Below are 12,199 nucleotides of genomic sequence, written 5' to 3'. Positions count from 1 at the left end.
GAGCATCGTGGAAGAGGTGTCAGAGCAGAGTTCTCGGGTTGGGGTGTAGGGTCTGAGCATCGTGGAAGAGGTGTCAGAGCAGAGTTCTCGGGTTGGGGTGTAGGGTCTGAGCATCGTGGAAGAGGTGTCAGAGCAGAGTTCTCGGGTTGGGGTGTAGGGTCTGAGCATCGTGGAAGAGGTGTCAGAGCAGAGTTCTCGGGTTGGGGTGTAGGGTCTGAGCATCGTGGAAGAGGTGTCAGAGCAGAGTTCTCGGGTTGGGGTGTAGGGTCTGAGCATCGTGGAAGAGGTGTCAGAGCAGAGTTCTCGGGTTGGGGTGTAGGGTCTGAGCATCGTGGAAGAGGTGTCAGAGCAGAGTTCTCGGGTTGGGGTGTAGGGTCTGAGCATCAGGGAAGAGGTGTCAGAGCAGAGTTCTCGGGTTGGGGTGTAGGGTCTGAGCATCAGGGAAGAGGTGTCAGAGCAGAGTTCTCGGGTTGGGGTGTAGGGTCTGAGCATCATGGAAGAGGTGTCAGAGCAGAGTTCTCGGGTTGGGGTGTAGGGTCTGAGCATCATGGAAGAGGTGTCAGAGCAGAGTTCTCGGGTTGGGGTGTAGGGTCTGAGCATCATGGAAGAGGTGTCAGAGCAGAGTTCTCGGGTTGGGGTGTAGGGTCTGAGCATCAGGGAAGAGGTGTCAGAGCAGAGTTCTCGGGTTGGGGTGTAGGGTCTGAGCATCGTGGAAGAGGTGTCAGAGCAGAGTTCTCGGGTTGGGGTGTAGGGTCTGAGCATCGTGGAAGAGGTGTCAGAGCAGAGTTCTCGGGTTGGGGTGTAGGGTCTGAGCATCAGGGAAGAGGTGTCAGAGCAGAGTTCTCGGGTTGGGGTGTAGGGTCTGAGCATCAGGGAAGAGGTGTCAGAGCAGAGTTCTCGGGTTGGGGTGTAGGGTCTGAGCATCAGGGAAGACATACATAATCAGACATCTCAAGCCCCCATCAAAGGTTTAGTATAAATCTGTCCAGTGTTTAGTTTTTAACTCATGGGACTGTTGGCCGACTTTATCTTTTTCTCTTGAACTTGTGCCAAAACACACAAGGTCCGTTGAGAAAACACTCTCATAGACTATTCACCATAGAACCCAGCCCCAGCATGCATTTCGACTGTCAGGAATAGACACTGGAATTAATTATGAAGGATGCAGGAATGTATGGGGACTCAGTATGAGTCCCAAATGGCACCCTATTCCCGCATTCAATGTACTACCCTGCATGGTCTAAAGGGCCAAAAAAAAAGAGGACAATCTCTATTTGGCTTTAGCTTAAGTCTGTGGGGAGATATACATTTGAATAGACTGTGTCCAAAATGGCGCACTATTCCCAACATAGTGCACTACTTTTGAGAGAGAGAGAGAGAGAGAGAGAGAGAGAGAGAGAGAGAGAGAGAGAGAGAGAGAGAGAGAGAGAGAGAGAGAGAGAGAGAGAGAGAGAGAGAGAGAGAGAGAGAGAGAGAGAGAGAGAGAGAGAGAGAGAGAGAGAGAGAGAGAGAGAGAGAGAGACAGAGAGAGAGAGAGACACAGAGAGAGAGAGAGACACAGAGAGAGAGAGAGAGAGAGAGAGAGAGAACTGTGTAACTACTTTAGTTGCAGAGGAGATCAGAGGGAGATACATTGTAACCACCTATCCAACTCACACTGTACAAGGAGAGAGAGTATTGCATAACAGAATCCTGCAGCAACCGGGTTGAACGTTTACTTCAAGATGTTGCTTGGCTGGTGGTAAAGCTGTTAGCTGGCCAAAATTAGGCCACATGAAAAGTACAATGCTGTTAATATAACCGGTTTTATACCAGCTTTTCAGGGAATTTATGTCAATCATGAAGCCCATCTGCATGTCCTGCGGTGCAGAAAAATTCTCATAAACAAAAGAGTGATCAAATTAAAATCCTACATTTCTACCTGGCAGTGTGTTTTGTTCTGCCTCTGTACTTCCAGAGGGTTTACAAGGGAGTGCGTATTGTTTTGGTACAGCGAGCTAATAGACTTCCAGTACGCATTGGATTCAACGTGACTGACAGAGAACTTTTATTATGTAATGTCTCTGTGTCAAGCCAAGCTGAGTAGCCATGTGACTGTCTTGTATTGTAATAGAAGGCTATGGCCGTGAGATACCCGGGGAATTAGAATACTTACAGCAGTGGCCTCATGGATTGGTTACCTTAAAGCCAATCAGAATGTACGAACGATCAGAGAGTATCAGTGCGTGTGGTGTAACCAAGGTGATCGAATTTCATGCTGACCCCCTTCTCGAGACACATCATCCAGGGCCAGGAACAATGGCCAATACACACACACACACACACACACACACACACACACACACACACACACACACACACACACACACACACACACACACACACACACACACACACACACACACACACACACACACACACACCCACACACACACACACCACAAACCACCCACACACACACCACAAACCACCCACACAAACACAACACTACACACAACACTACACACCACACACACACACACACACACACACACACACACACACACACACACCACACACACACACACACACACACACAGACAGATGTCCAAGGCCCATCCGTATATGTAATGTCAACAGTACTGTAGTTGGAGTTACTGCAGGTGTTGAGGTTGTTGTTGACTTGTCCATTCACTCTCAAGCTCCATAACAACCTGTTGGTTGATTAGTAGGCACGACATTTACAAACCTCCACATTTTACAGTTCCTTTTGCATGAACAGGGTGTGTAAAGTAAGCACAACTAAGATTATCTACGGTTTAGGCCAAACAAGTCAATTGAATGGACATTGTATGACTTGAATGGACGTTGGTAAGATTTGAGGAAGAAGAGAGGAACAGAGAGAGTAGCTTTAAATTCATGCCTTGGGCAGGAATGACATATCATCCATTCAATGTCGTTATGTCATATACTGCAATGTGTCTTAGTTCCTCGACAGCTTGTAAAACCTTGCAAGAAGGCAGCATGTTTCAATGTGCAAATCAGAACACTACCTTACAAACATGTCTTCTTCTAAGTGTGTGCCTCAGAGAGCAGAGGACAAAAGGAGAGGTCTGAATCCACAGAGCATGAAACTGAGTCTACACACTGGGGACCAGTTTAGTATATTCACTCAGTTCAGTCATTACTTTATTACTCTTTAGGCCATCCGGTAGAATCCAAATTAATTAGTCCAAAGGTATCCATGGTGATTATTTTAGTAAGTGTTGCTTCCTTCAGAAAAAAAAACATATTTCTGGATTAAATCGTTATTACAATGAATCCCAACTAAATGAATCCATATTTCTTTGTTCTCTAAATGCAGTAGACAATATATATCCTTTAGCCATGTGGTCTATGTAACCACCTTCTATATCAACTCTGATTGGTCTGTGAATACAGGAGATAATCATGATGTAACCACCTTCTATATCAACTCTGATTGGTCTGTGAATACAGGAAATAATCATGATGTAACCACCTTCTATATCAACTCTGATTGGTCTGTGAATACAGGAGATAATCATGATGTAACCACCTTCTATATCAACTCTGATCGGTCTGTGAATACAGGAGATAATCATGATGTAACCACCTTCTATATCAACTCTGATTGGTCTGTGAATACAGGAGATAATCATGATGTAACCACCTTCTATATCAACTCTGATTGGTCTGTGAATACAGGAGATAATCATGATGTAACCACCTTCTATATCAACTCTGATTGGTCTGTGAATACAGGAGATAATCATGATGTAACCACCTTCTATATCAACTCTGATTGGTCTGTGAATACAGGAGATAATCATGATGTAACCACCTTCTATATCAACTCTGATTGGTCTGTGAATACAGGAGATAATCATGATGTAAACACCTTCTATATCAACTCTGATTGGTCTGTGAATACAGGAGATAATCATGATGTAACCACCTTCTATATCAACTCTGATTGGTCTGTGAATACAGGAGATAATCATGAAGTGGGGATAATTTTTGTGACATCACTACTGTGAATGGACTATTAGAAAATCCTCTAAAACAATGTGTCCAGCCTTCAGCTCCCTGTGTGTGTGTGTGTGTGTGTGTGTGTGTGTGTGTGTGTGTGTGTGTGTGTGTGTGTGTGTGTGTGTGTGTGCGTGTGCGTGCGTGTTCACAATTCATGTGCACGCTTTCATTTTAATTAGGGAATTTTAATTGAATCATGGTGGTAATATCAAAGCGCTGTACTAAACCCATTGTGTGTGTTGGCAGAGCCAGATTAAACAGACAGCAGCTGTACTCTCTGGGGATTATATCCTACTGTGTCCCAAATGGCACCCTATGCCCTGTATAGTGCACTACTTATGATCAGGGCCCATTGGGGCCTCTGGGCTCAGGTCAAATTTAGTGCACTATAAAGGGAATAGGGTGCCATTTGGGAGACGGCCATATATCTGCTGGAGCAGAATGGATCCGGATGATCACTCTAAATTCACTTAGAGGGAAAGATGAAGCACAGTATCACACGCTGCCAGCCGTGGGTAATGGAACTGGAAGTCATTCCTATTGAAGTCCCCTGACAGCCGTGGGTAATGGAACTGGAAGTCATTCCTATTGAAGTCCCCTGGCAGCCGTGGGTAATGGAACTGGAAGTCATTCCTATTGAAGTCCCCTGACAGCCGTGGGTAATGGAACTGGAAGTCATTCCTATTGAAGTCCCCTGGCAGCCGTGGGGAATGGAACTGGAAGTCATTCCTATTGAAGTCCCCTGGCAGCCGTGGGTAATGGAACTGGAAGTCCTTCCTATTGAAGTCCCCTGACAGCCGTGGGTAATGGAACTGGAAGTCATTCCTATTGAAGTCCCCTGACAGCCGTGGGGAATGGAACTGGAAGTCATTCCTATTGAAGTCCCCTGGCAGCCGTGGGTAATGGAACTGGAAGTCATTCCTATTGAAGTCCCCTGGCAGCCGTGGGTAATGGAACTGGAAGTCATTCCTATTGAAGTCCCCTGGCAGCCGTGGGTAATGGAACTGGAAGTCCTTCCTATTGAAGTCCCCTGGCAGCCGTGGGTAATGGAACTGGAAGTCATTCCTACTGAAGTCCCCTGGCAGCCGTGGGTAATGGAACTGGAAGTCATTCCTACTGAAGTCCCCTGACAGCCGTGGGTAATGGAACTGGAAGTCATTCCTATTGAAGTCCCCTGCCAGCCGTGGGTAATGGAACTGGAAGTCATTCCTATTGAAGTCCCCTGACAGCCGTGGGTAATGGAACTGGAAGTCATTCCTATTGAAGTCCCCTGACAGCCGTGGGGAATGGAACTGGAAGTCATTCCTATTGAAGTCCCCTGGCAGCCGTGGGTAATGGAACTGGAAGTCATTCCTATTGAAGTCCCCTGGCAGCCGTGGGTAATGGAACTGGAAGTCATTCCTATTGAAGTCCCCTGACAGCCGTGGGTAATGGAACTGGAAGTCATTCCTATTGAAGTCCCCTGACAGCCGTGGAGAATGGAACTGGAAGTCATTCCTATTGAAGTCCCCTGGCAGCCGTGGGGAATTGAACTGGAAGTCATTCCTATTGAAGTCCCCTGGCAGCCGTGGGGAATGGAACTGGAAGTCATTCCTATTGAAGTCCCCTGACAGCCGTGGGTAATGGAACTGGAAGTCATTCCTATTGAAGTCCCCTGACAGCCGTGGGGAATGGAACTGGAAGTCATTCCTATTGAAGTCCCCTGGCAGCCGTGGGTAATGGAACTGGAAGTCATTCCTATTGAAGTCCCCTGGCAGCCGTGGGTAATGGAACTGGAAGTCATTCCTATTGAAGTCCCCTGACAGCCGTGGGTAATGGAACTGGAAGTCATTCCTATTGAAGTCCCCTGACAGCCGTGGAGAATGGAACTGGAAGTCATTCCTATTGAAGTCCCCTGGTAGCCGTGGGTAATGGAACTGGAAGTCATTCCTATTGAAGTCCCCTGACAGCCGTGGGTAATGGAACTGGAAGTCATTCCTATTGAAGTCCCCTGCCAGCCGTGGGTAATGGAACTGGAAGTCATTCCTATTGAAGTCCCCTGGCAGCCGTGGGTAATGGAACTGGAAGTCATTCCTATTGAAGTCCCCTGGCAGCCGTGGGTAATGAAACTGGAAGTCATTCCTATTGAAGTCCCCTGGCAGCTGTGGGTAATGGAACTGGAAGTCATTCCTATTGAAGTCCCCTGGCAGCCGTGGGTAATGGAACTGGAAGTCATTCCTATTGAAGTCCCCTGCCAGCCGTGGGTAATGGAACTGGAAGTCATTCCTATTGAAGTCCTCTGACAGCCGTGGGTAATGAACTGGAAGTCATTCCTATTGAAGTCCTCTGACAGCCGTGGGTAATGGACTGGAAGTCATTGCTATTGAAGTCCCCTGACAGCCGTGGGTAATGAACTGGAAGTCATTCCTATTGAAGTCCCCTGACAGCCGTGGGTAATGGAACTGGAAGTCGTTGCTATTGAAGTCCCCTGACAGCTGTGGGTAATGGAACTGGAAGTCATTGCTATTGAAGTCCCCTCCCAGCCGTGGGTAATGGAACTGGAAGTCATTCCTATTGAAGTCCCCTGGCAGCTGTGGGTAATGGAACTGGAAGTCATTGCTATTGAAGTCCCCTGCCAGCTGTGGGTAATGGAACTGGAAGTCATTGCTATTGAAGTCCCCTGACAGCTGTGGGTAATGGAACTGGAAGTCATTGCTATTGAAGTCCCCTCCCAGCCGTGGGTAATGGAACTGGAAGTCATTCCTATTGAAGTCCCCTGGCAGCTGTGGGTAATGGAACTGGAAGTCATTGCTATTGAAGTCCCCTGCCAGCTGTGGGTAATGGAACTGGAAGTCATTGCTATTGAAGTCCCCTGCCAGCCGTGGGTAATGGAACTGGAAGTCATTCCTATTGAAGTCCCCTGACAGCCGTGGGTAATGGAACTGGAAGTCATTGCTATTGAAGTCCCCTGACAGCTGTGTGTAATGGAACTGGAAGTCATTGCTATTGAAGTCCCCTGCCAGCCGTGGGTAATGGAACTGGAAGTCATTCCTATTGAAGTCCCCTGGCAGCTGTGGGTAATGGAACTGGAAGTCATTCCTATTGAAGTCCCCTGACAGCCGTGGGTAATGGAACTGGAAGTCATTCCTATTGAAGTCCCCTGGCAGCTGTGGGTAATGGAACTGGAAGTCATTCCTATTGAAGTCCCCTGGCAGCTGTGGGTAATGGAACTGGAAGTCATTCCTATTGAAGTCCCCTGGCAGCTGTGGGTAATGGAACTGGAAGTCATTCCTATTGAAGTCCCCTGGCAGCTGTGGGTAATGGAACTGGAAGTTATTCCTATTGAAGTCCCCTGGCAGCTGTGGGTAATGGAACTGGAAGTCATTCCTATTGAAGTCCCCTGACAGCCGTGGGTAATGGAACTGGAAGTCATTCCTATTGAAGTCCCCTGGCAGCTGTGGGTAATGGAACTGGAAGTCATTGCTATTGAAGTCCCCTGGCAGCCGTGGGTAATGGAACTGGAAGTCATTGCTATTGAAGTCCCCTGACAGCCATGGGTAATGGAACTGGAAGTCACCTGACAGGCTTCAATAGGACAACAGGCAGGCAGCACACACACTTTCACATGTGGTAGGTTGATCAGCTAAGGTGTGGTAGGTAGATCAGCTAAGGTGTGGTAGGTAGATCAGCTAAGGTGTGGTAGGTAGATCAGCTAAGGTTTAGTAGGTAGATCAGCTAAGGTGTGGTAGGTTGATCAGCTAAGGTGTGGTAGGTTGATCGGCTAAGGTGTGGTAGGTAGATCAGCTAAGGTATGGTAGGTAGATCAGCTAAGGTGTGGTAGGTAGATCAGCTAAGGTTTAGTAGGTAGATCAGCTAAGGTGTGGTAGGTTGATCAGCTAAGGTGTGGTAGGTTGATCAGCTAAGGTGTGGTAGGTAGATCAGCTAAGGTGTGGTAGGTAGATCAGCTAAGGTGTGGTAGGTAGATCAGCTAAGGTGTGGTAGGTTGATCAGCTAAGGTGTGGTAGGTTGATCAGCTAAGGTGTGGTAGGTTGATCAGCTAAGGTGTGGTAGGTAGATCAGCTAAGGTGTGGTAGGTAGATCAGCTAAGGTGTGGTAGGTTGATCAGCTACGGTGTGGTAGGTAGATCAGCTAAGGTGTGGTAGGTATCTGAAGGGTTTCACAGACAATGTGCCACATATAGATGTCATATTAACTCAGGTTTTACGTAACAGGCGAGAACCACTGGAGAGAACCACTGGAGAGAACCACTGGAGAGAACCACTGGAGAGAACCACTGGAGAGAAACACTGGAGAGAACCACTGGAGAGAAACACAGGAGAGAACCACAGGAGAGAACCACAGGAGAGAACCACTGGAGAGGACCACAGGAGAGAACCAAAGGAGAGAACCACAGGAGAGAACCACTGGAGAGGACCACAGGAGAGGACCACAGGAGAGGACCACAGGAGAGGACCACAGGAGAGAACCACAGGAGAGAACCACTGGAGAGAACCACTGGAGAGAACTACTGGAGAGAACCACAGGAGAGAACCACAGGAGAGAACCACAGTACAGAACCACAGGAGAGAACCACAGGACAGAACCACTAGGAGAGCATCACTGGAGAGGATCACTGAGGACAGGGGAGAATGACCATCTACTTCCAAGCATGATTTGTCCTATTTGAATAAACCTGTTTACCTCCCCCTGATTTGGTTTGGGGTCTGTGTTATTACAGAATAACATCAACTGCTAACACCAGAATGACTCATAACAGCCCAGTCCTCATGCCTGGCTGGTTGTGTGAAGCCTCGCTCGCTCACTGACTGAGACATTTGAATCTCCTCAGTGACATCCGTCCCAAATGGCACCCTAGTCCCAATCCCTTTACACTACCCTTATGGGCTCTGGTCAAAACCAGTGTACTACATATAGAATAGGGTGCCATTTGGGACTCTGACAGTTTGATTGAGCGGTTGATTTACCCAGCATGCCCTGGTCTTTAAAGTGTTGGAGCCTGGAGGGGCGAGCTGAGTCATTGCTCCGGCGACGTCACGGCTACGTCATGACAACATGTCCTGACAGATACTTCCTACACCAGATGGACTGACAGATTCAAGTCTTATCACAGTACGGATGACTGTGAACTGTTACTTGAATAAAATAGACGTCATGATAGGACGGCAGTAGGGGAGATAAGTGGGGTTGTTTTCCACCACTCCCATACCTCCTCCTCCTTTCCTCATTCCTTTTTACACCTCTCGATGGCCCTTCCTAGAAGCCATGATTGTAAAAAGTCAATCATTGGATAACTGGAGTGATAAGTGGAGTTTATGCCTCTTGGCATAAACCATGCCATCCAGTTATGTAAGAACTAACAGAGGGCATTGATCATGTGTGTTATGAGAGGTCCCATGGGGGGTGGGTGGTTCTCTGGTACTAACTGAGCGGCTGTGAAATGAGACTATTAACTTGCTGGTTGTATTCCTGAACAGGCAAAGCAGGGTGGAGAAGTATATTGACAGAGAGGGCTGAGAGATGTTACTAAGAACTAGGAGCAGCAGGAAAACGTCTGTGTAAATATTTAGTATAGTTTGTTCTTTTCCATTGGTGGGTGAGGGCAGATGAGGGCATATAAAATCAAATCAAATGTTACTTGTCAAATGCTTAATAAACAACAGGTGTAGACTAACAGTGGAATATTTCCTTACGGGTCCATCCCAACAATGCAGAGAGACAAATCGAGAATGAATAACACAAGGAATGAATACACAATGAGAGTAATGATAACTTGGCTATATACACGGGGTACCAGTACCAAGCCGTAGATATGTACATATAGGTAGGGATAAAGTGAGTAGGAAAGAGGATAGATAGTAAACAGTAGCAGCAGCGTATGTGATGAGTCAAAAGAGTTGGTGTAAAAAGGGTCAACGCATACATTTTTTAAAATTGTTTTTTTCATTTAACTAGGCAAGTCAGTTATTAAGAACAAATTCTTATTTACAATGACAGCCTACCCCGGCCAAACCCAGACAACGCCGGGCCAAATGTTTTTTTTTTTTTTTTAAATGCACACGTAACCTAAGTGATAGTGGGTGTGGGTTCACATTGAGACCAATTTGTGTTTCCTTTGTAACATTTTTTTGTGTGTTTCTTATTTTGTAACACTTCTCTTGAACCAGGAAGTGTTGCTGTGTGGAACAGGCTGACAGGATGTTGTTATTCAAGTGATTCTGTAGTGTTTATTGCCTTTCTTGTTTTAACCAGATACACAGGCTGGGGGTTACACACAGGGTGTGCGTCCCAAATGGCACCACATTCCATATAGTACATTACCTTTGACCTAAAGTAGTGCACTATTTAGACTATGATAGGGTTCCATTAGGGTTACACACACAGGGAATCCGGTTTCACCTGGTTTTACAGGCCATCTCTCCGTTTCCTTGTCATCCCATGCCTAAAGACACACCTAGACTCCCTGATTGATCAACATGTCCTTTTTAATGTTTACAAAGAGGTGAGATTGAGATTATTTGTTTTAAATTATATATTTGTCTTATTTCTTATGTAGGCCTACTATTACACAATGTCGATTAATTAAATAAATAAAAAATAACTGTAGATTGATGTGTGTCAACATACTGTGCAATAATTTCCTCTCAACATTAAAGCTTGTTGAAGAGGTTATTAAAAGCAACAAACACACTGTGAACATGACAGTTAGATAATACTGATGCTAGCTTTTACATGTCATGCTGGACAAAGGAAATTGATTCAACCCTGGCTTTGTTGTTATTGTGTCAAGGCAAGCCCTTCCCAGCCCCCCTCCCCCATGCCAGATATTTGCCACGGCCAGCCGTTGCTAAGGGAAGTGACGACACCGACGTACAACAGATTGCTGAACAGCGAGAAGTCGCATATTGGCTACATGGAAAAAGCCAGACGCAGAGACAGTGGTGAAAGAACATAGCAAAATACAAGGGCAACGTTTTCAAAATCCATCTTCATCTTCGGAAAAGCAAGTCGGGATGATATCGAAAATAGCAAGAGCATAAACTACACACGTTAACCTTCAAAACAAACCCAGTATTATGATTTTATGACGTTAGGATTGTTTTAAAACGAGAGGTGAAAGATAGCTTGTTGGATTGTAGCTAGGGACAGTGTTACTATATCCGGATAGATAGAGAGACTACGGGAAGCAGAAAGAAGAGAGAGAAAAATAAACCGTTTCTGGAAATAATTTTGTCTTTAAAAAAATATTTGGACTAAAACTTTCTTGGGCTTTTGCCTGAAACATTTTTTGTGGATTTTGAGCTAGCTTGCTAGCTATACATTGTCAATCATGGAATTGAGAGTGGGAAACCGATACAGACTGGGCAGAAAAATTGGAAGTGGTTCGTTTGGAGATATTTATTTGGGTAAGTTTCTAATATAAAACAGTTAATAGTATTTATTTTCTCATCTGTTATTTTAGCTTTTTTTATAGCAAGCTTACATGGCATTTGCTAGCTGGCTAACACGTCAACTGTAGACTCGATCAAACGTCAGCTGTTCAGTTTTTGTTTTAGCCAGCTGATTCTAGCTAACGTTAGAACAAATTGTCCCGTTTGAATGTAACTATCACTTCAATGCGCAGATATATTTGTCAGAGTATATCTGTGAGATACTACACACGTCAATTGTTCTTGTTGGTGATATAACCACCTTCCTTGGGTGATCATAACCACTAGCTAAGCCAGCTGGAAAGGTTTTGAGTCCAATGTTGTCGACCTTTTGTCAAGCTACAGACATGCGTTTGGTTGTGCAGAAGTCAACCAGGAAGCGGTCTGTCTGTAACAATAAGCTAAGTACCAAAGCTGAATATAGTGTCTCTAAATTTCCAACTCACGATCTGCCAGATGCAATGGCTGACTTGACATATTGTATTGACTGATCTCTCAACACGTTCACCACCGGTATTATAATATAACTGTGTCTAATGCAATACAATTTGATTTGATTCAGTTCAGTCCCTGTTGATAACGTTAACGCGATGGAACTGCATGGAACACTATTTTCACTGGAGTGTTGTTGTACTAGCTATCTACTCCAATCCCTACTGACTGTAGTCGCAACTAGTGGTCAGATTGGACATGTTATGACATGTTCTGGTGGTTTGTATGTAGTGTATGGATGAAAGTGCTGC

At 45.7% G+C, this 12,199-nt stretch overlaps 1 protein-coding gene across 3 annotated transcripts in view; it reads left to right on the top strand.

Annotated features, from left to right (window-relative positions):
* The first annotated feature begins 10,897 nt into the window (after positions 1 to 10,897).
* Positions 10,898 to 12,199, top strand: part of LOC120042781 (casein kinase I) — an 82,115-nt gene continuing 80,813 nt past the window's right edge. For 2 of the 3 annotated variants that reach the window (XM_038987588.1, XM_038987587.1), the window contains exon 1: positions 10,898 to 11,432. In XM_038987588.1, the coding sequence (XP_038843516.1) occupies positions 11,357 to 11,432 (76 nt within the window). In that variant the 5' untranslated portion in view covers positions 10,898 to 11,356. The remainder of the gene's footprint in view (positions 11,433 to 12,199) is intronic. The other variant, XM_038987586.1, reaches the window with a different exon arrangement.

This window comes from Salvelinus namaycush, unplaced genomic scaffold, assembly GCF_016432855.1.
Source record: "Salvelinus namaycush isolate Seneca unplaced genomic scaffold, SaNama_1.0 Scaffold78, whole genome shotgun sequence".
NCBI lineage: Eukaryota > Metazoa > Chordata > Actinopteri > Salmoniformes > Salmonidae > Salvelinus > Salvelinus namaycush.
The sequence above is the reverse complement of the archived record's forward strand: the minus strand, read 5'-3'. Positions and strand labels throughout refer to the sequence as shown.